Here is a 25,367-nt window from a genome sequence, read left to right on the forward strand (position 1 = left end):
TACTCATCAGTTTATTTAAAAAGAATGTATTTTATTTTATTCAGCTAGAAGTATACACTATCACAATCAATCTCTTACTTCATTTTTACTAAAATATTTCAAATGAATGTTTTACACACATTATCAAAAAAAACTGTACTATTACTTTTCTTCCCCAAAAAAGCCAGAGTGGTTCAATAATAGGTAAAAACGCGTGCTAAGGTCTAAAGAATTTTGCTATATACACAACAGCAGGTGCTAACTTTTCCAGTTCTTTGTAAATCATATACAGAAAATATAGCAGGGCTGTAAGATCACAGGTTTAACAGAAATCAAACTTTAAACTGATTTCTAAAGCAGCACAAATAGACTTTCCCCACATTATGAAAAATATACAATTTTATCACTTTACAGTCATGCACTTTGAAAAAGATCAGTAGTATTCTTCCCCCCCAGTTTCTAGAAAGATAAAAGGTCACTTTAACACTGATTTCATTTAATATCTAATATTTGGATAAAAATGTGCCATTCTCAAACAAGGTTGTGCTCAGCAGTCTTATCAAGGTGCGAAGAGCTAACAGAAGCTGGTTACACTGCAGCATTTCAGGAACTTAGGGAAATGCTGCTTACTCCAGTCACTCCAACAAAAGTCAAGGATGTGATTTTACTTTCCTTAAGCAAGCAAAGTCCATTTGTAAACAGTGGATGCTTTCTTTGCCAGAGGATTGCAGAACCCAGGGCTTCAATCTTGAGGAAATTATCTTGGGCTATTGCCCCAAATCTATGAATTTAATGGCCACTATTGCAAAGGGTGCTCCCCTCCAACTTAATGTACAAAGCTCCTCAGGTAGTTTTCATTGAATACTGAGCGCATAGGTAAGTGAATTTAAATATTCATATAAAATATCTATTTAGCTGAAAATTCAGCACCCAAGTCATCCTGTAAAGTCATTGAGCATCATTTTACCCCAGGAAGACATTTTATAGCTCAAATGGAGCTAGGTATGAAGACTGGCAAGCCTAAAAACCCCTAAACAGTAACACCCCAAGGTACAGCAGTGTCGTGTTCTTCTGCAAAATCAGTGACACACATCTTACACTGAAGATGATAAATAAAATCTTAAAAAGGGCAATGCCCTACGAGTATGAAGTTTGTTCAGCTGAACTGCTGGCTACCCTACAAACTGGCTCTTCAGGATTTGCAGGGCTAATTAACCTCAATTGCAGCACTGATTCCCTTGTAGGTGAGATCTGCAGGTGGAACAAAACAAGCTTTGCTTGAAGTCATTGAGCAGATTTTGAGAGAGATTTGAGAACAGGGAATATTTGAGTGGGAATTACATAGTGGTGAGACTAACCTGATGAGTATACCTCTTATCTTGTTGAGAGGACCTGCAAATAGCCTCATATACCCCTTAAATAGCAAGGGTGTCATGAACACAGTTAACTCTCTAAGTGCTGGCAACATTTGTGTTACTTTAGATAAAATTCACTGACATAAATCAACCTTGTTCCAAATACACTTGAACTCTCTGCTTAATCCAGCAATCAGATGCCACCAAAGTTAAAATAGGCTTTCAAGCAGAAAGATTAAAGTAACCCACAGTTTGACCTTAGATGTTAAGGAATAATGATGCTTTGCTTTACATCACTTTTTCTGGTACAGAAATCTCAATGTATAAATTGTACAGGAGGAAGACAAGTAATCACCAATGGCAACTAGAAACTGGAGGTCAAAAAAAAAAGCAAAGAGGAGGAAATCCAGAATCCTTTAAAGATACTTAAAGGAGACAGTCAGACTCTAGAATGGAATTTTCCAGACTGCATGGGATGTAAATACTATTAGACTGAGAGCTATCTAGCTCAGTGTTCACTGACTGAGCAGTAGTAAGAAAGAATTACTGGTGGGTGTGTGAGAGTATGCACTTGTGTTCTGGGGGTGGTTCTTGGTTATTTTTAAATAACCTACTCAACTGTTACATTTCTGTTTCCACAATGAATGATTAAGTGGTGCTTACTGGTTACTGTGTATTTTGGCTGTATTCCTTCTCTGCTCTTTTAGTGGTTACAGGTTTCAGCTCTGACTGCCAATCCTTCAGCCAGGCAGCTATAGTTTATTGTACACCACGGGAACAATCACCTTTCATAAATTGCCACATGGGTTCCTTAGTATTTTATTGGTGCTCCATGTAATACAATACCACAAGTCAAGAACTCAACTGGTAGAACAAATTAATTTAGAGGAAGAACCTGTCCAGCTAATACAGCTGTCTGTAGCTGTGACTGATTCTTGTAGAGAACAAAAAGAAAGTGTTCGAGGTCATTACATCCTCCAACTAATCACTAAAATCGATGCAACTTTTGAAGAGGAGGCTTTGATCTTTTCACATGCCTGTCTTTAAAATTATTTTACACCAATGAGTTCTAATAACAAAGCCCCACCTCCTTGGACTATTGGGAAAGAACATCTAACGAAATACAGGGACAGCTGCTGTGACAACTTGGAAAAGGAGGGAGTCAAATTCTTACAACTACACAGGCAGCTACTCCACAATAGCAAAATGTAAGTCCCATTATTTTATATACAACCATTTGAAGAAGGAAAAACCCACTTGTTTTGGTTCATTAACAAAAATAAAGCTTGAATGGCAGGAAGTAGTCTCACCTGACAGCCCATGTTTATGGAGTTTTTATTCAGCTCTGTGAGGTTGTTGTTTGGTTACCTTACACAGGAACCAACATAGGTGAGGAGTCCAGCAAGAACACTAAAAAACCCCACCCAAACCTTCCTTATGTGAAAGATGAGCTGCTTTTGAGGATCCTGTGAAAGCCATAAGTGCTGTCAGGATAGCAGTTTCTGCTGAATTATTTCATAGTGAAAACTTTACAAGAAAAGTGTTGCCATTTTGTAGGGAATAACGTTGTGTGGCTAAGTGACTTCAATCACATTAGGACTGCAGAAATCTTGTGTCATTTGATCACGAAAAATTGTTCATTAACACCTGATACAGAGTCTTAAGCCTTTATGTACACTTGTGTGATGAGTACCACCATACAAAGTAGGGCAGTACAAGTGTTTTTAGCTTGCCACTCAGTATTTTACACAGAGCCTTGTGAAAACAGTTGCATGTCATTCTTCAAAATAAGGACCTCCAAAAAAAGTGTTAGCAGCTCATAAACTTGGCAGACAGTAAGCCAATGAATTTGAATTGTATTTTCCTTGGCTGCCTGGAGCCACTAACCCAGCTATGAATCACTGAGAAGCAGGTGGACAGGAGCAATAGAAACGGTGAATTCTTCGCAGGTTAAGGGTTCTTCTTGTTCCTCTTAGAAATTCTCTTGAGTTAGTTAATTCTACAAACAGACCATTACAACAAAGCAGGTTTGAACTACAATAAAAATGATGCAAGTCTGGTATTTTTGGATGGTTACCCAGTGAACAGTAGCTCCAGAGCACCACAGCCTGGAAATCAGGCCTTTAGCTGCCATATTTACACTATTGTTACAAAAAAAAAGCTGGGAAAAAAAAAAAAAAAAAGAAAAAAGAAAAAAGGAAACCCTGAAAAAACTCAACCCCAACTCCCAAAGAACAGGCAGCCAGAAATACTGAGCTCTGCCTCTTTAGTCTTCACAGAATCCATCACTTGCAGTTGCCAGGAATGTGTTCCTACAAGGGACCCTTGAACTGGTTTCCTGACAGATGTTGCCTGATGGAGGGTTTGGAGCTCGCAGCATCACCCAGCTTTCGCCAGACAACCTGCAAGAAAAAATAAAGGGTTTGGGGAGAGAAAGACAGGATTTTTTTATTTTTTTTCAATAAAAAAGTCCAAACAACAAAGCCACTGAGGAATAGCAATATTTTTTAAATTGCAGTCTGAAAGACAAAACCAGCCCTTTCCTAGAGCTGGGCTGCAGTTCTCAGCAGGGACACTGGATGGCATCTTTGCACCAGTTTCCAAGGGAAAAAACATCAATGCATTTTTCTAATTAGTCCCTCTTGAAATTAGAACCATTTTTGCCTGGGGTAATAGTATAAAACAAATACACTAGATTCAGAACATAAGTTCAATGGTAGGTCAACCCTGCCATGCTTACAGAAAAGATGTTACCATGAACAGAAAAGATAATGAAAAAGATAATGATTAAAATTATATATACATGACTTTCTAAAAACATACATTTTATCACTCTAGGGCCACTATTTAAATAAAAAATAAACTGCAAAAAACTTTATAGCTGCCTTGAATCTACATGAAATGAATATTTAAAGAGAAAACAGCTGATGATAGACAAATAGAGATGAGTCACTTTGGGAGGATGAAGTTACAGTATTTTTACCTTTCCTCCAGCACAGCTATAAGGGACTGGGAAATTAGGCAGACAAAATATTCTAAAAAGCAGGCCTTCATTTACTCTGGTCTTGGCTTTGCTTATAGGGATCCAGCAACCAAAGTGAAGTGTCTCTGCCCTTGCTAAGGATGCTCACAGTGATTTAGCTCAGCAAGCTGCTTCTTTTTAGGGTTAGGGTGGGTTTCAGAATTTAAACAGAGCATTAGGCCCTTCTTAACTGCTTTAAGGCACTAAATGATACCACCCGGGACAACCTCTTACGTGAACTTCAAAAAAAGAAGGCTCATAAGCATCCTCCTCGCTACTCTGGGCAGTTGAACAGCACATCCCTAGATGCAGGTGACAGGCAGCTCAGGCTGTGTTCCAGCAGAAATCTCAAACTCTTTGTTCCAAGCCAGAGCATGGCCAAGGTGCTTTGAAGCTGGAGGCAATGCTGTGACAGCAGACACCACAGAGCAGAGGCTGGGTGCAGCTGGGCACAGCACTCACTGTACAGGATGTGGCCAGCTCAGTTACCAGTGTGGTTGCCCAAGACGTCAGCAGTGTTAACAGCACCCCACATATCATGATGCTGTTCAATGACTCCAGACAAGGTTCTCCCTCCGACATTACCATGTGGTTTAGGCTCAAACCCATTCAAGCTGTACAGCTTTAAACCTGGCAAACAATTGTTGCTTAGCCCGAACTGAGTCCTTAAGGTCACAAGTGGAGACAATTGCTAACAGGACTCTCCTAGTCAGGGAGAGCCCCTTGCACATCTCTGGTCAGCTAGACAAGCTATTCCACAGCCAGGAAGGTTCTAAGTGGGAACTATCTACTGAGCAAAATCTGCTCTGTGCAGTGAACAGGGCACTCAGATCACCCAAAACAGTGGTCAGCAGAGCCTCCACTCCTCCCTTGTGCCTATGGACCTCACAAGGCTTACAATGCAGCAGATCCCTGTCCCTCCATACTTCTGACAAAAGACCACAAAAAGACAAAAAGAACCCCAGGAGTTGCTGGGAGGAGTTCTTACATTGCACATTTCACGAACAATCGCCTTCTCCTTTTCACTTAGGTCTTCTTCATAGTTGTCTTGCATTTGCCTGTCCAAATTTTCATGGACCTCAAGGACCTACAAAAAAACAATATTACAAAACCATTATGATCCTCAAATAATTATTTGTGTCCCCAAGAACATCATTAACAAGTATTTAAATAGGTAGGATTCACAAAGCCTCAAGACAAGCAAAGACAAGTATGACATCGAGCTGGGCACCTCTGTCCTCCCTGTTCCCTCAGCCATGTCCTGCCTCTGTGCCACCATCTGCACAGTGTGGGGACATGCACACAGTCCTGGGAACCATTTGCAGCAGGTTGCTTGTGCCCACAAGTGCATCTCTTCCAGGAAGGCTGCCAGAAGTCCTATTGGAATTCCAGGCAGCACCCCAGGACAACAAGCATGATGTTGTCCCTCACCACGTGCTGCCCACACTCCAAACCTCTAGAGCAGCTCAAGTGGGAGCCAGCCCTGGCCTGCCACATCCCACTGTCCTGGCCACCCCCACAGAGCTCCTTCAGCCCACTGCTGTGGCCAGCTGGTCCCTTGGTCACAGAAAGGAGACTGCTGGGGGCCAAAGGCAGCCTTCATTTCCAGCTGGGAACACTGACTCGAGGGATACCCCTGTCACACACACCTGCATTCCGACAGTTCCTCTGGACAGGCACATCACACAAGGTGGGCACAGCACAGCACAGCACAGCACAGCACAGCACAGCACAGCACAGCACAGCAGCCTCCAGGTTTTACTGTTGCCTCTGTGCTGATTTACACACCTCACCCAGGGTTTTACTGCTGATGAGCCAGGTGGTCAGCTCAGTGTGCAGGGTCAGAGATCCTGCAACCAGCCAACATCATCAAACAGCACGTGGTCTCATTCACCACGATGCATCCCCAACATGTGAAGGTGTACAACAGGTGTAGCTGTATGAATACATAATCCTATACATCCCAGGGAAGTACAGAGCCATGCTAGGATGGGTTTTAGCCTTTGCTGAGGTACATACAGCACTGGCTACTCCACAAAATGGGATACCAGGGATGATTATCCCCAGGTCTGCTTCTGCACAGCAATCCTGCTGTACTCAAAATGAGTTGCAAACAAAAATAGGTAATTCTCCTAGGGCCTGTAGCCTACTTGGGACCAGTCTTTGTACAGATAGGAATTATCCACATCCATTCTAAGGAGAGGAAGGTCAAGAGAGATGTGAAAAAAGCATGTATGTGCTGACAAAGAGAGCATCTATTTTCTGCTAAAGAGGAGGGAATTAATTATTGATCCAGCTGGACTCACACATTGAACTTGCTTGTCTGGAGCCCGTGTGCTTCCGATGTTGCTGCAAAGCCAGCAGCCTGCAGGATCACATCCTGGCAGGGAGCAACAGGGCTGCCTGGCTGGCAGTTAAACATCAGCTGTGTCCACAGGGCAAGTGTCAAGGAAACCATGGGCAGATTAGTTAAAGATCACATCAGCCCCAGCCTCTGCTTTCAACAGCCATCCAACCTGCAGGCACAGGAGTCTCAGAGGACTAAAATAAACTGTTTTTCTACAACTTGTGCTTAAACTAAACCCACATTCCTTAGTTCAGGAGGTGTGAAAAGGTGGCACAGTATATTTCTTTCAGTGGAAATGTCTTTTAATAGAGTTAACCAGGCAGAGCTGGAGCTGAAAGATGATCAGATGGAAGTTATGTTTGTATTTAATTTCTGAATCTCATTTACTCTGGAAATCATCCTGCTTCCCAGGCTCAACCCATGTCTGGCTAGGCGCTTTATAAAGATGTGTTAGCATCTTGGGTGTGGGAAAATGGCATTCATAGCGATAAAACACAGCAGCCTATCCAGGAAAGGCATGTTGGAAGAAAATACACTCTGAGGAGTGAAATAACCTCTTCAAGAAAGACAGGAAGGCCTTTTCTCAGTGCTGACCCAGCCCTGGCTATTCTCAGATCCTGCCAGATGCCTCCTCAGCTGTTTAGAAGGACCAGGTTAATATTCCTCCAGTTACACCACTGGGGAATACAGACATGCCTTCCCATCAGCTATCTATGGATCAGTTCAAGGACTGTGCACTCATGTGGGTCTAAGAAACTGGGGTATGTCTTTCTGTGATGTCTGCCATGTCTCAAGCTGAGAGCCTAAAGAAAACATACAAATGTACCCCAAGTTCAAAGTGGATCATGCCATCCCCTCCTTTTTTCTTCTCATCAAGCTGCACTGACAGCATTTGGTCCTTTGTTGACACAGCAGCCCTTTGTGACCTCCCTGGGTAAAATGCCAGCCAGTGAGAGTGAGAGCAGCCTGCTCCACTCGGGCATGGGGCTATTCCACACGCAGGAGGATGGGGCTGGACTGGGAAATGCTGCTTTCCTGCATAGGGATGTCACTTCCCGAAAACAACTTTCACCTTGCTCTCAGTGGGCATGCTGCCTTGTCTGTTTTTTCCCTATTGATAAACTGAGGAACACCTCAAGTGTTCTCTGAGACTGCACTGATGTCTGTGAGCAAGGCAGTGTCACCTCAAAGTCATTCAGTCCACCACATCCCTTCTGACTTGCTTTACTGACCCCATAGGGCCAAACATATTTTAAAAACAAATATTCAGTCAAAAAAACATCACTAAAGAATCTGAATGACAGTAGCAAAGCTTTGAAAGGGAAACTGAAAGTTGAGGTATTAATTTCTGCCACACAAAGCATGCTGAGATTGAGAGATACTTTCCAAATTGTGCAAACCTCACTAATTTTGTTGCTTCATAAGTCAGCTGGACACAACACTGGGAAACATCCTGCTTCAGCAAGGGAACAGTCCATACTCCCTGCTACGATTTTCCCCTGGTTTTGGAAGGCCAAATCCTGTCTTATCCACAATTAATGGGAGTGATGATCACCTCTGATCATCACCTTGATAGCTCTGTGTGCATGGAAGAGGTCCAGGCTGCCGCTGGGGGGACAGCTGGGTTATAGGCTAAATGTCGTTCTTTTACATTTGTCTCCTCATCACCTCCCCACATCTTTAGCAGGTTTGCTCAGTTCCTAAGAAAAGTGCTTTGATGTTCAGAGAGATACTGAGCTGTAGCATATGTACCTCTTATTCTTGTTAGCAAAAACAGCTGTTAGGAGTGCCAACCTGTCATCTTGCTCCTTATTTAGTAGATGCAAACAAACAAAACTATTTCAGAAGGAAAAATAAAGAAAATTCTAAATGCATTCAAGGAAGAAACTGCAGGCAGCACTTCAGCCACAGAGATAGAATTTAACCTGCAGAAAATCCCAAGTAAAAAGCCTAGGGAATATTACATATGTGGGTGCAGACAGGGGAGGTCCAGAAGCATCCATGTGGAGTGGACAGTCCCTCAGTGACTTCTGCTTGGGCACAGAGCCACATCCTTGCAGCCTCATCATTTGTGGACGGGCTTCCTTCCATGCAAGTGTTCCACAAGACAAGTGGAGCCAACTGCACAGAATTAAGGAATGACAGAATGGTTTGGCATGGGCACCATTCATTAGAACAGGTTGCTCAGAGCCCCATCCAGCCTGGCCTTGAACACTTCCAGGGATGGGGCATTCACAGCTTCTCTGCGAAACCTGTGCCAGTGTCTCACCACCCTCACAGTGAAGAATTATTTCCCAACATCTAATCTAAACCTGCCCTCTTTCAGTTTAAAACCATTTCCTCTTGTCCTGTCACTATGTGATGTAAAAGTCCTTCTCCCTCTTTTTTATGAGCTCCCTTTACAGAACTGGAAGGTGCTATAAGGTGCCTCTGGATCATTCTCTTCTCCAGGCTGAACAACCCCAGCACCCTCAGCCTTTCTTCAGAGGAGAGGTGCTCCATTCCCTTGATCATCTTCATAGCCTTTCCATCTCTCCTTGTCTTTTCTTGCAGTAAGGAGCTGGCCTGCTCAGCCATAAGGACTTCATTTTTCAACCAAGAAGGACTTTTTCCAATATCTGTTGTGATACAGCCAAAGCACAAAGCCTCATTTGTAAGCTGCTCTCTTCTCAAGAGAGAGTCATGATCTGTATCACAGGAGATGAGGGTCTAGGGTAGCAGCTGCATCCAGCTTCCCACATGCAGGGGCTGGCACTGGAAAAGCTACCCAGTTCTGCAGGGTGCAAATAAGACCTACTCCATATGCTACAGCATGACATGGCCAAAAAAATGCCTGCAGCTGGAGACCTACAGCTACTAATATTTTACTGTGCCACAAGGGAGGAGGAAAGATGGAGACCATCACGAGTTTCCTCAGTCCCTCCATTTCCAGATGATCCTTAGAAATGGGCCACAGGATAGAAAAATAGGTACCTTCTCATCCCTCCGTGCCACACTGACCTATGGGAGAATTACCTCCTCACTTCAAATGTGAGAATATTTTTAACCTCAAGTGAGTGAGCAGAACACATCACGTGAGATCATTTATGCCCCGTGAGATGTGACTGCTATGTCACCTTCTTCCTGACTCAAGCCATGGCAGCTTCCATGGTTTTGGAGACAGATAAATGCACCTCACCAGCCAAACTATGAAATCACAAGGGAGAATTTCTTCTGAATTTCTTCTGGCCTTCCTAGGAATCCACAAAGCTTTGAAGAGGGATTACTAATAAGTGCAAACAACCAGTCACCTAATTTTCTTTCAATTCCTTTAAATGAAAAATTGTGCCAGACTTTCCAAAACTAATTTCCAGTTTCCAGGAATCTTCCTCATTAATTTTCAATCCTTTTCATAAGCTTATCAAACCACATCTAAAAACCACTTATGTTTCTTGCCCTTAGTGAGAAATTCAGTCCTGCAATTCCTTAAGCAAATAGGAATCTAAGTACTCCCCAGAATATGATCATAAATCAATTTATAAGTATTTGATCTTGTAATTTAAAACCACTACCAACTCTGCTTAATACTATCCCTCACCACCACTTCACCAAATGCAATCAAGAGCAGGAGCAGAAAGGTTCACAGTTTGGGAACAAAAAGCCAACAGCAGTAGTCTGGACTGCATCAGGGCTTGGATGATTAAATGCAATCAAAGCCAAATCAGTAGAAAGTGACAGAAAAACAAAGGTTCACATGAGTTTGCAACATTCTGCAAGGCAACAGATTAGCAGATCCATCTGTATATATATATATATATATATATATATACACATACTGGAGAAATGTCACCCACAAACACATTGCAGCATAGTACAGGATGGAGAATTCTGATAGCACAGAGTCATTCACAACAAGCAGAGAAGAAACCTGTTGGAAAACACAGGACAAATATATGGCAGCAAGTAAACTGCCTTTTGTGTGGTCAGCTCCTTTGGGAACAACCCAAAACTGTACTAAAGGTATTTCTTAATCCTTGACCATGTTGGACATCCTTCTCTTAAGGAGTTGTACAATCATCCAGTAGGAGTTTACAGTTTGGATGTATAAAGTCTCAAGAAAGTTGAAAAATCAAGATTTTCAATTTGAAGGATCATTTATAATTTAAATTCAAATTAGATCCAAATCAAACCAAACTTGTCTTGCCTTTAATAACTACTTGAGAAATAGTGGCATTCAATATCCTCCTGGGATCTGACAACTGCCAAGTAGAACAAATATCCTTGCCAGCCACACTACTGCTTTTCCTGACATTTGTTGGTTTTACCACCACCACTACCACATCTGTCCTGGAGCCAAGAGACCCTGGACAGCCATGATATACTAAGATAGAACCATTGAAATTAGAAAATTTAGGGAATTTGTGAATCATAACCATGAGCCACATCTGTGCCATTTATTTATCTGTCAGATGTGGAAAGGTACAAAGCAAAGAGTTTTGTAAGCATCTGTCTCCAGGTCTAAGATGATCCAAGCTAGTGATGCCACTGCTAGACCTTTTTTCCAGTTATGACCATAGGGATCTGAGCTCCAGAGCAGCCATCCAGAAATTCTCCTCTGAGGAGCTGATGTAATCTTCTTAATCCTGTACAAAATTTCTCACCTTCAGCAAATCCAAATCTATAAATCTTTATATTTCAACCAAAGACTAATTTAGTTAAGAGACTTTCTGGCCATCCCTGTGGCACCTTGTAAAGAATTTGTGCTTCTGTGTCTCTTAGATGCTCAGAAGTACCTTGTTTAACCAGTTAAACATATAGCACTGGGGAATTACACTTTTTCTGCTAATGGATGGTCACTAGAACCTGAAAGCATGAAATCATTGTGCAAGTTTTCTCCTTTAACTCACCTACCATGGTCCCACTGTCAGTGGTCCTGACTTTAATCCCAGCTGATAAAGCACATCCTACATGGGTAGGATGCCACTGCTGTATATTTTCATAAAATAAAATCTTTCTCCTTTGAAGGCTGCTGCAGGATTTTCAATAACAAAATATATGAGGAAATGCAGGTTTTGTGTCCCTTTTTAAAGCAGCATTTCGGTCACCACTGTCACCCCAACAACTCAGTTTACACAGGACTGATGAACACAAACATGACCAACACCTTCAGCACCAGCAGCTTTTATTGGAGGTTTCCAACCCCCAAAAAATAGCCATGCATAATCTTGCTTAGCTCTGTGACTATTTTAAGCAATGCTTATTCATGATGACACAGGTGCTGGTTACCAATATCCTGCCTGCCTATTAACTTTCTGTGTTCAGTTGTTTCCACAAGAAGAGCCAATGCCCAGCTCTGCCACTTGGGTACAACACAGGACACCTCAGTGTCCCACACAGCCTTACCTTCATAGCATGCACCACAGCCTCTGGCTTCTGACCCACAGGGACATAACCCGCTGCAGGAGAAGATGCAAGGTCAGATGTCATGCGAGCTGGTCCCTGTGCAAATCAGATAAGATACGTGTTAATTCCCCTTTGGGTGATTTAAGCAAGGATGAAGAAATTATCCAGAAAATTTGACCACTAGCTTGTCTCAAATTCAATCCCCTTGGCCACCTTTAAAGACAAAAGACACCACTACCCTTTCCTCACGAGTCACTTGAGCTGACACCATTTAAGTGCCAGCACTCAGTCTAGATGTGTTGAGGCAGGACGTCACCCTGGTTTGAATCTAAGTTGATTCAAGAAACATTTTTTGTTCATTTAGGATAGCTTTCTACAAGGACAAGATCAAACAGTACTCATCCTTCTGGACATGGGAGCAATGCAAACAAGATGATTTTCCAGCATAAAACGGTCATTTCTAAGAAGCTGTGCTCATGAAAGAAACAGTTGGCATAACTTCATTGCTTCTCTGGCAGCGTTTTCACATTGACATCAAGTACTGATCTTCAGCTACAGAGAAAATTGTGAAAGCAACCTTAAAACAAGCAGATGTCCAAACCTAATGTTGGCTGGGTTTGTTTCCAAAATGCTGGCCAGTCCTCCTGCATGAAGGATTCCATTGGGAAAGATGCCGAAATGACATTTTACAAAAGATTTCCACTGTCCAACCAGCCTTGTAAGCATTTTGCATAGGACTTTCCTTTTTCTACGGGCATCCAGCTTGAATTATGAGAGACACAATATCTTTATTCAGTGAGATGCACCCTGCCTGTCCCTAATATTTTTACATAGCTTTGTAACTCTGGGAGAAATCAACAATGAAATCATTGACCAAACTTGTATTTAGTCTTCACATCCTTTAGGAAGCACAAAGAATTATTATATTTGGGGGCCTCTGAAAGCAAATTAGGATGGCAGAGCAGCATGTAGCACCATCACAGGAATGCTTTCACACACAGCACACGAGGCACTCTATTCATGTCTTTTCCACATTTAAATATGCTTTGTCTCATCACTTTGCCTTCCATGCCAAGGCCAGCAAGTTAGTTGCGCCAGAAGAATCACAGAATAATAGAAACACAGAATGGTTTGGGTTGGAAGAGACCCTAAAGTTCCTCCAGTTCCAACCCCCTGCCATGGGCAGCGAACCTTCCCCTAAATCAGGTTGTTTAAAGCCCTGTGCAGCCTGGCCTTGAACACTTCCAGGGATAGAGCATCCACAGCTTCTCTGGCCAACCCGTACCAGTGCCTCACCACTTGTACGGTAAAGGAGAACCAATGGAGGGGCACTTTCTCAGCTCTCATTCTCCCAAATATTTTAAGTTGTAGGGACCTTTTTACTCATAAAAGCATTAATGTGGATATTTAAAGGAAAGAATGGGCTAATCCATTAGGCTACATGCCAAAAGGCATGGAGATTTTCAAGCCCTAGCCACTGATCTGTGCCTAAGCCATGCCAGGACCAAGAGCCATTTACTCATAATAGCAACTTTCATGAACTGACTCACAGGTGATACACAAGCTTCCTTTGGAGAGGGGGTGGTATCTCAAGAAAAGGAAAGTTAGACCTACTAACCCCTCAATAACTCTCCAAGGTTATTTATCAGACTGAAAAAGCAGAGGGACTCACAGGATGGACATGGTTCTGGACCTAGTGGCAGAGCATTGCAGCTTGCTGGAGCTGTGGCCACCTGGGCACACATCCTCAGCCACCCTGACCGTAAGATCAGACAGAAGACAGAGGCTGGGGAGGGAGCACTAGGGACTGGATCCAGCCAGCCTACAGCTGAGACTTACAACTGCAAAATGGGGTACAAATTTCTCACAGGGCTGGTAAATCAACAGAGTCCTTCCAGAATCAGCTTCCCATAGAGGTCAGAGACACCCGTGCATACATAATTACTCTGGCTTCCTGATGAAAGATTCTTTCTTTCTATAAGTGACCAGGTTCGTGACAACCAAAAGAAGAATATTCAGGAGTTTGTTGTCGTACTTGATATAGATCTTGTCCAATGGCCCTCTTCAGAACTAACACAGGAAATGCCAAGCAAAGGTCTAACATCCAATATTTCTTTGGAGTTGAGAGTAGTATGACAGTTAAAAGGAATTCTGCTGGATATTGCTGCTGACAACATTTTAAATACAGGTTCATGGTCAAACTAGAGTAGATCACAAGGTCTCCCATATGAAAAACAGCAGCAGCTTCTCACATAACTGAAGTCCCTCACGAGCTACAAAGCACTTCCATGATCGCAATCACTCTCAAAATTACTACAGAATATAAATGAAACAAAAATGATTAGAAAGAAATGTTTTCTAAAGAGCTTGATCATACTTAACCAATCACCACACTGACAAGATAAAAGCATTCTTGCAAACACAGTGATAAACTGGATATATAACATCACACAAAAAGCCTTCAGTGGGTCACCTTCCTTCTCAGACAAGTGACATCACTTAACTGAGTGGCCCCTGAACACAGGTAGAGAATTTGACTGAGAAGGGAAAAATTATTTTAAAAAATGAGAAATGCAGCTAAAGAGGTAGACCCAAAATTTGTAGTCAAAGTGACAGATTACTTCATTTCTAAAATAGGCATGATCCTTGATCCTTAGCTTGAAAGCCAGAAGCCCCAGCCAATGGAAAGAGATGTCCAAATTGCTGAGTGCCATCATCAGCAATGGTGAGTGCACCCCATGGCCACGCCACTAGCCCTTTGCTCCAGGCCACAGAGACCCCCCCACCATGCCAGACTGGTGCTACAAAAGGTCAAACACACATGTGAATAAAGCGGGGGAGCAAGGAAGGATCTCACCAACATCCCTGCTCTTTGCAGCTATGGGATGCAACCAGTAAAAGCACACACACTGCTATGGGTGGCTCGATACTCATCACTGCAGTCAGTGATTCTTGTGCAGCTCTGCCCTTAGGGAAGGCTCTTTCCAGACACACAAAGAGTTGGTGTTTTTTAAAGGGCTTGGTGCTTCATTCCCACTGATTTCAGTGCTGTTCACAAGAAAAAAAAAAAAGTTCATCCAAACCCCTATCAGCTTCCTGCACTGAGGCAAACATAAAGGAGGCCAGAACTGAGGGGACTGCCGGCAGCAGGGAAAGAAATGACAACATATCCAGCAGGATACATGGCCAGCAGGATGCATGGCCAGCCTTTGGAGGATGGAGGAGAGGAAAATGGGCAGAGTTCACCGATAGTGTTAGCTGAAGAGGAGGAAATGGAAAGAATTGAAGATAAGGTCAAGGTTGCTATATTGGAAAACTGCCAACAGTGGGAGAAGGGAGGGAATGGGAAGGAAGAGGAGGATGTATATTGCACCCAGCAGGAAACCCATTGAGGTGAAATGCAGAGGAGAGGGAACCAGAGATGTGAGAGAGGAGATTGAAAGGAGGGCAGGGAAAATCTCAAGAAGCCAGTGTTAAAGTAGTAAGCAAAATTGCACAGATGGAGGAGATTCCTCATAGCTTAAAACAGATGCATTTGGAAACCGTAGGCAAGAATTCCCACAGCTGCACCCCAGCACTCGAACTCAGCTAATCTAAGGACCCCCACCACTGCAGAAACCCATGCCCTTCCTGTTCCCTATAGCTGACATTTTCACAGATGTAGGAACACAACTGACTCAGCACCCTGGCAGACAATAATAGCAAGGTTAATCTGGTTACATCCTAAGAAGCAGAAATTGTCTGTATAGGCAAAAAGCAATATGGTGTGCTTTGAGGCAAGCGTGACTCTCAGTTTCCTCTCCCTGTCTGGTTTTGTTGAGCATGCACTCTTTGTATTAGATGGACATATGGCTTTTCCACTTGCTAGGTTTTTATAGTGTTTGGTAGTTCAGAGGTGGTTTACTCTTCACCCTCAGATATCTGGCTGAGGCATTACATAATTATATAAATGATTGGTGCTATATGACCACTCAGAAGTCACCAAAAATGCCATTAAAATTTATAATAACGATCTTGACAAATAGCATGCCACTTTCAGCTACATCCACAGCCACAGCCACCCCACCCAAAGGAAGAGCTGCCCAGCAGTGAGATTACCAGTCTAATTAGGGAGAGAGGGTATAACTTATGCCTCTGAGTTCCCAGGTGCTTGCAGGAAGCACCTTTGCACCCTACATACAGGGTTTATCGACCACTGCACCTCTGAGACCCAAAGATAGTTCTTAAGAAACAAAAGTCCCAGGGAACCAGAGGCTGTGGAGCTGGGTGTGACCCATCCTATGTTTCCTCAGCAAGTAGGTGTTTTTGCTTCTATCCAAAACACTGTGGCTACTCAGAACACTTGAGACAGCTGTGGCATGGATCTCTGATGAGTTCAGCCCTGGACAGAACAGCCCCATCTCTGCTGCCGGGACGGTTCTGGGACTGTAGTGTCCTGAGAGGGTCCTGATGAGATTCTTTGCATCCTTCAAGGGAGGACTGTGCAAACTACCCCCATATCCAGGCTCTTTTCCACCGGGAAAACCTCAACAAGAGCTATTCCTCTGCTGCCTCACACCAGTGAACACATTTCCCTTTCAGGCCTCTCTTGCTCCTGCATTTCAAGCAGATTGATGCTGAATTTGCTGGTGTCAGTGATGGGACCAGTGCACTTCTCTGAGCTTACTGCACCCATGTGGCATCAGTCCCCTCCCAATCCCACCCACCCCATGTCATGCATGCTGAAACCACAGATCCACCAGAGAAGTTCAGTTCTATCTGAGACCCCCCCCCAGAAATCTTTCTCTGGAGCCTGCAGGGCTTGTCTCTAAGTCTGTATAGAGAGTCACAGTCCAGATGTATAAATGACTAAGAAAAGAGAGAGAAGCTCTGCAGTCTCTCATGCCAGAGCATCCTTGAAACAATATGTTACCTACAGGGGATAAGTTCCCCAGTTCTCTGTTGCTAGAATGACACTGACACCCTCCAATCCAAAACAGAAAGCAAAGCAAATCAAAGTAGCCCCATTCACTGCCCCAGCCAAAAACCATCAGCAAATAGTGCTAATGTGAGAAAGAAAATCCCAGACCACAAATACTGCCAGTGACCCTTTTCAATCTGACACCAAAAAAATGAAGAGCAGAGTCCCCAAACTGCAGCTGCTGATGAACATCTGCTGCTATGTGTCATGGCACGATGTCATCACCAGTGTCTAAGACCAGGTTTCCTAATGAGTCCTTGCTGGCTCTATCTGGCTGTGTGGGATGGGGTCCAGCACAGATGCTGACAAGCACTGCCATGGATTCTCCATTCCTGTGTGTTTGGAGGACCAAAATTAATAAGACTCTGCAATAGGGCACGCTGCAAAATCCCGATAATGACACACCTCCACAGAGGTAGAGTAAGGCTTAAAATATGAACATCTCTTCATAACAGTGGGAATGCTTTGGTGCCCAAGAAGAAAAGTGCTTAACTGGGGATGGCAGGTATCTGCTCTTTTAGAGGTTTTGGATCAGAAATTTCAAAAAAAGAGCAAAGAAATTGTAATAAACAATTTCTCCTTGATTCCTCCAGGGATCTGAAAATACATGAGACCTTAGGCTTTCCATCAGTTTTCAATCTCTTTTTGCTCAATCATATTCTGTCTTTTAATGACACCCTTTCCTACCTCATCTCCAAGAGAGCTATTCCTGATTTGCAGAAAGACTGCAAAAGACTTCATTTCAAAACCCAGAAGAGAACATAAGGCTGGTTTTACTTCAGCCAGCAGGCTCAACCTAGGCTCTGAGGATGCTTCAGACCAACATGGAACATATGAGCAAATATTAATGTTTCTGAACCTCACATCTTCTCCTTAATTTTTGTCTCCCATTTCAAAAAACAAGCATTTAGAATTCAAACCTGATTATATAAGCCACATTTTTCTAATGGCATACTTCAGACAACATTAAAGCTAAATGGAGTCATATCAGACACCGTGAAGTTTTTATTGCCGAGACAGAAGACAGAAAATTACATTACATCAGGAACTGTCAGACAGCTCACAATAAAATTCCCAGGCATGTCTATTTATCTCACAGTGGTTTTGTTTGCAGCCTGCTTACCCAGGTTTGAATTGTACTTGGACCCTTCCTTAGCACCTGTCACTATCCAGGTGTTTTAAATAAATCAAAAATAAATAAAGAAAGGTGTCAATGCTGCTCTGCAAATTAAGAACTGCTGAGAGACAAGCAGGAGGCAGTAACATGCCCACAGTTCATGGAAAGTGGGTGGCAGAGCTGGGGAGTACCATGGAAAGGTGCCATGACTGGCACCCCAGTCCTGGTGTGCCAACAGAACAGGGGGCCCAGCACATTTTCATTTAGTGAATGGAACATGTGGCCACAAGTTTAAGGAAGTGCCTGGAGCAGCTCCAGCCAGGCAGTGATGTGGGCAGATGGGGAAAACCAGCAGCAAAAACAAGGACTGAAAGCACAAGGTCACTCTGGCATGGGAGAAGGGAAGGCAGGGAATGCACCAAAACCCTGAAGCACGGTGTCCCCATCAGAAGAGTAGCACAGGCAGCACCAAGGGCAAGCACTGGGCTCACATGGACTGATGGTCCATTCAGAATGAGAAATCTCCCTTCACACAAAGATGAGTGACACTGCTGGGTGATCATACACAAAAATAATCTCCTGTTACCACCAGCCTGAGAAATTCCCCTGGGCACTGTTTTGCATCCCAGGCCACATTTCCTGTGCTCCTCTGCCCTGCAGCTGCAGAGAGGTTAAGGGCTGGAACAAAGCATCGGTGCCACGCAGCAATGGAGCATGACATGACTCCAGCTGACATTTCACCCTCCCTTCCTGCAAAGTCCCTTCCCTCCCTGCTGCATCTTCTCATGCCCACGGCAGCGCTGCCACTGCCACCACGTGTGGTGCTCCTGGGGGAGCCCAGCTCCTCTCATGGCCCTGCAGGCACAGGGCTACCTGGGGGCACTCTGACAGCAGCCCCAGGGCTCCTTGCTGGCTGCAAGATTTCCTGGAGGCAAAAAGAAGCAACCAGTGCTGGCCCCTCTGCAGACTATACCTTTGTGCCACCCTACTGCAGATGATGCCAGACCTCTGATATCTGAGCATGGGACATCCTCACCAGAGTCAGGGAGCACCTGTATGTGTCCTGTCTCCCTGGCAGGTGATCCACAGCAGTGATGGTGCTTGGCTGTTGTTATTCCATGACTACTGTGCAGAAAGCCTGCCAGCATCCCGCTAAACCCAACCACCAGCTCCCTTCTTGGGCACTTAAATGGCTGTTCCCAAAAACACAGTGGGCTGCCCTGCAGCTGCAAGCACCTGACAGCCTGTCACCAGGCACAGGAGAAGGAACCTGTGGAAGATTCCCAGACAGACCCAGCTCTCCAGCACAACACAGGTCCTGGCCACTGACAGGGAGTGAGTGCAGAGCCGTCAGTACTCTGTATTAGCATCTTCCTTATCAAATCAAGGGACTTTATTGCAGATGATAATCTCCTTTGGCTTTACTTAATTTGCTGCCTTTAATCATAGAGAGCAGCTGGCCATGTAAACATTCAAATCCATGAATTAACTGCTGGGTGCACACAGGAGCGAGACAGAGCCCGTCCGTGTGTCTCAGCCACCTCCTCCTGCATCTTCGTGGTGTCCCCAGCATGCACAGATGTCTACTTAAGTAATAACCAGACTTACATGGCGCTTTCTGATTATTAAAGAAACAATTTAACTGTTTCATTTCTTTCTCAGCAAACATCACAGACACCCAACAAAAGAAACACCTCTCCCTGGCAGGCACGACACAGCGCCGGCTGTACGGGCTGCGCACCGAAGGGAAGATTTCAGGCGCTGCCCCGAACAGAAAAACAAAGTCAGGACATTGTTTGCAACTGGATGTCATTACAAACAGGAAGGGTGTCTTTTCTGAGCGCTGAGTTGATCGCAGCTCCAGACTCGGCAGTCTCCTCGGAGCATGCAGAGCCGGTGAGTCAGCCTGGGCCGGCAGTGGTGGGGGAGAGGGGAGCGCTCACTCCACGCGTTGGTAACAGCTGGGATGGGCACACCCTGCTAAAACCACCACGGGCAGCCTCGCTGCCCCCTCGGACTGTGAAACCCTGACCAACATGACATATTCAGAGCACTTTCAGCCCGTAACCACCTGACACAAGCAAACAGAACAAGTCTGTCCGGACAGAGCAAGCCCAGCCGTACTAGCAGACAAAGTGCACTAACACTGGCTGACTCACAGGGGCACTGTCAGCGTAAGGATTTTGAGAGGTGCTACTGCTTTTGATAAAGGAACGTCAAGCACACTTGTTTGCAGAAGGAAACGGGGGGCATTTTCAAGACTTTCATGATTTTGAAGCAGATCTGATTTGGGGATGATACAGGTGAAAGCCTCTGAGTGGGTAGAGGATGCAGGCAGGCACAGGAGGATACCTGTGCATATCTGTATCACCCCTCAGGCCTCCCTTTCAGCTTGGCTGCCCTTCCAGACCTGTGGCAGAGCAGGGGTCTGTTGTGCCCCTGCCTCTCCCCGGACCCATTGCCAGCCCCAAACAAAGGCACATGAATAATGAGCATGAGAACCTATGGCAGATCCTCGAAGCAGATGAATTTTTCTTTCTTCAGTGGTTACCTGTAAGGATGGATTAAGGGCACGGCCTGTCAATGCCTCTTTTGCTCATCAAATCCCCAAATTTTGGCACTGCCAGACTTGGTGGTGGTTAGCTGCCATGGGGAAAAAGGCCACCCACTGCTCAGAGCCTCTGCAATAGCAGCAGATGAAGGGCAGCTACTTTCAAAAATGGATTGGTTTGTTTTCCACTGCTGGTGATACACTCTGAAACTTCACCACAGCACTCTCTGGGTCATAAATCCCAACAAACCTTTTATTTTACTTTCTCTTCCACAGCTACTGTTGCTGCAGCAGCAAATCAGCCACCTTGAATTTCTCTTTTTTCTGCTCAATATCATCCTGGTGGTATTGGTGAAGCCAGTGGGAAGGAGCTGCCTTCTGCCACGCTTCTCACGCTTCTCTCAGTCATTGCTTCCCCCCACCTAAAAAGGCACCATGGCCATCACTGATGTGGGAAGGTGAGAAACCAGCCTAGAGTCATCCTCTGACACACACCAGCTGTGCTCAGCTCACCTGACAGTTACAGGGGATGGGGTGCAGGGGTAGGAGAAGGCAGTGGACCATCAGGGCACTGCACAGGATGGGCTTCTGAAGAAACAGAAGGGGCTGAAAGCATTTTGAGGGGCTGCAAGGAGATGCTGAAGATGCAAATGCAGCCCTGGGGATGCCAGAGGCACTGGGCAGACAGAAATCTCCCTGCCTAGGGGCTTCATGTAGCACTGTGAGGGGCTGGGGGTTCCTTGCTGGCAATGGAGGGGGTGCTGTGCTGTGACACCTTGGGGCCCTGCTAAGGTCCCCAGTGCACCAGGTGACTCTACAGAGGCAATCAATGCTCCAAGGATTCCTCTGACTCTCCTGGGTGCATCTTCAGGATACCACAATGAGAACAGTGCAGTGATCTTTTGCCATTTCAAAACTGATTTTAAAAGTCAGGTTGGTTTTACAAAGCTGATCCAGTTCTTCTCCCTGAGAGGAATAGAATTACTCCCATGCAGACTGAGGGACTTGCTCTGGGTGCCCCAGTGAGACCCAAGACCAGGCTTGGGCCACAGCTGCTTCTCCTTGCCTACTTCAGGTTGGTTCAGGGGCCAGCTTTGCCCTTCTCTGCAGGGAGCTGAGGGAGAGATACTGAGTTACCTTCCCACTTTTCTTCTGCCTTAGCCCTTGTACTGAACAGCATGGAGACCACTGTCTTTCCAACCAAAAGGGAGAGATAGGACTGTCATTGGGGCTGGGGTTTCACTACTGTGTGCCCTCACATCACCTCTCCACCACTGCTCTCACAGGCTCAGCAGACAGCCAGCGCTTCAGCCAAGGACTCGTCATCCCCTCCCACTCCATCTAATGGCTTCTCTTTACACCTACAGACCACAAACATTTGGGCTTGTTTTTGTAATAGCAAGTGTGCCATCTGGCAAAATGAAATACACTTCCCCCGAGTATCTCTACAAGGCAGAGGTACAAAACGTGACTTGTGACAGCATGGTGGGAATCAGGGAAAGGGGTTGGTGCTGCAGCCAGGCTGCCAGAGGTATCTCCCAGGCTTTGCATCCTTCAAGAAGTAGGAACTGGAGAAAAATACAATCAGAAACAGTGTCAGGAAGCCAGAGACTCAGCAGGTCTCCAAGTTGAGTGCTCTCCACTACATAACCACACTACTACTACTACTACTTTGCATTTTCCTATGGACCTTATTACTTCTGGAATAGATTTAGAGGGGAAAAAGAAATTGTTTCTCTCCAGTCTGGTCTGCAGTACAGACTCCAGAGAGAAGCTGCTTTGAACGCTCTAACAGAAACCTCACTTTTATCTGGAGATGCTTATTGTAGTCCTCAGGGGTATATATAAAAGCTGGGTATTGGCATCATCAGCATTGTCTTCTCAAGAAGAGAGAACTTGTCTCAGCTCTCACAGAGTCTATCTGCAGGTACTTTCCCCAGAGATACCCAATTCCAGACCCAGGATGGTCTTCAGTCACCACCTACAGCACCAGCAGACACATCCCCCTGCACCCAGATGGGGAACCACAAGGAGCTCCTGCTCCTCAGCAAGGGAACGCTACAAACTGGGTACAAACACTGAAAGAAGGGGAAGGCGATGATTATTTTAATCTAACGTGTCACTCACACCCACACACCTACAAACACACATTGACACCTTCACCAAAAGGTGGTCAGGGTCACTGTGTGTGGCACAGAAAACAAGGGACACCCACCAGCAAGTCCTAATGACAGTCCTGGCATCCCTCTTCATTGACAGCAGAGATGGGTTCTGGGACACATTTTTCACATGCCTTTGCAGTCAGATTACAGGCCAATCTTTATCTCAGCGTCTTGCTTACTCACCCTCCAAAAACCCTAGGAAAGCTGCTGCCTGTTGCCTCCTTTCCATCACTTTGGTCATCTTATCTACTCCTTCCTCTTGGAACCACAGGAAGAAACATCATGGTGTGACACTGCTCCCGTTATCAGGGAAGCAGTCCTCTGCTGATGAGCCATCTGTGCTGTGGCCTTATCACAGCACAGACCTCCCAGTCCTGACACAAACCACACATCCTGTGGTGTTTACCCACTTGGTTGCTGCCAGTCACGTCTTTGGCCATCAGCACAGGTCAAAGCATCCCTTCCTCTAGAATCCCTGCTGGAGTTTTCACACACTTTTCCACCCACACTCCATCCACACTGGCCTTAGTATATCCATTACAAATCTCTACATTACTCCCACCAAAGGCAGAATTCCCATTATAAATCACATGAACACTGCTAGCAGATTTTAAGTCTAAGCCAGCCAGGCTAGCTCCAACTGCTAGCAAGAAGCTGGTTCATATTTAATGATGGTGTTCTTTGCCACTGTGCATAAATGGTTCCTCCAGGCAGCAGGTTTATGAGCTTCTCAAGGTGATGGTACCTTCAGCCTTTGGACCATAAGCAGCCCTCAGGTCACCTTCTCATCCTGGGCACTGACATGGGCCTGTGGCACGGCCACAGGGCAGCAGGCAGGTACATGAAAGTCTGCAGGGAACAAGTGTCCACATGGCAGCCAGAGCACCCCTGAAGAGGCCAAAGAAAAGAGAGGTGCAAGCTCTGGGCCTCAGCCTCTACGTGCATCCTCAGCTGTGCTGCAAGGTCTTGGATGTCCCCCTGGATGTGGGGGGAGTGAGCAAGCAGCTGGGTGGGGTTTAGTTGCCAGCTGCAGTTAAACCATGACTCCCAGATGCCAGGTGGGCACGGAGTCCTCAGCAGTGCACGGCTGACAGGCACCTCAAAGACAGCTCTCATGCCTGGGACACCAACTTACGTGGGACTGAGCAGCTCTGGAGGCTGCTGGCAATGAGAAAATTTGAGCCAGCCTATCCAGCTTAGTCTCATCCCAGGGAAATGGCAGGTCCCATCAGGAGCTTGTTGCTGCCTCCTCTCATGAGTCCAAGCTGGAGGAAATCACCCTCACCTCCCAAAGGACACAGGGAGCTCTAGTACTCCATGAAATTATGCTGGGTGGCAGTTCCCAGAGTTGGAAAGACTGATCACTCTGCTATCAGTTCAAGCTAATAGATATATCACACCTTCCCTTGCAAAGGCCAGGGTCTTGTAGGCCAGATAATCCCAAGGACTGCTGTTCCTGGATTTTTGGTACCCACTCCCACTGCATCTACAGAGCAAATCCATAATTATCCATGCGCATGAAGCCCAACGCACAGTGCAACTGTCTCTTTTGCTTCTGCATCTGGAGTGTGCACAGGTGTCCCTGATCCAGGACACATTGGAAACACCCAGCTGTGTCATTAACTGGGGTATGTCAGAGCCCTGGAGAGCTGGTGTGTTACCTGTGTGACAGTGAGGGATGTGCTGAGGAACTTCCCAAAGATTTGCACGGGCAGTGCCAATGATGAAACCCTGAACGGATGTTGGAGCTGACACCAACTGTCCATCACTCACACACATGAAGCTTGTGCAGGCACATAGAAGAATGATTTTTCATACACCCATGCCTGCTGTCTATGAAAAAAAGCCACACAAAAGCCCAGGTACATCTAAATGTCCACTTCTGAGCATGCTCAAGTCATTCAAAAACATTTGCATGAATTTGTGATCACTGTCCTTTGTCACAGTGCGTCACGTCAAACCACAAACCAAAGGGATTTTGGTAGGAATAAGTAAATAAATGGCTACATAAGCATCTCAGGCAATGTGAATTTGGATCCAAAGCTGTTTTCATTTTTTCTCTATCAGCTTCCTGCAAAGAAGGTGGAACACAGCTAGGGTGACAGATGAAAGTGAATGTCACACAGCATCCAGGCCTCTCCATAAATGCCAGGTGCCATCTCTTCCTTGAGGAAGCAGAGAAAACAGGGACAAGTAGCCAGGAAGGGCTCCAGCAGGCAGGACCATCTGCCACCAGCCCTCACATAGGCCCACTGAAATGCTGGGGCCAATGCTCAAGCAGAAAACTCTCCTGCCAGCTCCCATCCCAGCACAGCTCCTCTGCAGAGAGCTGCTGGATGTATCCTAGCCTGACTGACAAGATAAACGTAAAATCATGAGTAGCAGCAGTCCTTGGGGCAACCAGCACGGGCTGAGTGTCGCCAAGCTGGAACAAAGCTGGGGATCAAAAGTCTAAGCACCAGAGAAGCAAAGCAAAATCTCCAAAACTGTAA

At 45.3% G+C, this 25,367-nt stretch overlaps 1 protein-coding gene across 2 annotated transcripts in view; it reads right to left on the reverse strand.

Moving 5' to 3' along the window:
* Positions 1-6: 6 nt before the first annotated feature.
* The window catches only part of CCDC85C (coiled-coil domain containing 85C), a 110,067-nt gene continuing 84,706 nt past the window's right edge, over positions 7-25,367 (reverse strand). Inside the window, exons 4-6 of one of the 2 annotated variants that reach the window (XM_015631358.3) lie at positions 12,086-12,181; positions 5,345-5,443; positions 7-3,736 (exon numbers count right to left, since the gene is read on the reverse strand). In XM_015631358.3, coding sequence (XP_015486844.1) covers positions 3,647-3,736; positions 5,345-5,443; positions 12,086-12,181 — 285 coding nt within the window. In that variant the 3' untranslated portion in view covers positions 7-3,646. The remainder of the gene's footprint in view (positions 3,737-5,344; positions 5,444-12,085; positions 12,182-25,367) is intronic. The other variant, XM_015631359.3, reaches the window with a different exon arrangement.

This window comes from Parus major, chromosome 5, assembly GCF_001522545.3.
Source record: "Parus major isolate Abel chromosome 5, Parus_major1.1, whole genome shotgun sequence".
NCBI classification, from domain to species: Eukaryota; Metazoa; Chordata; class Aves; order Passeriformes; family Paridae; genus Parus; species Parus major.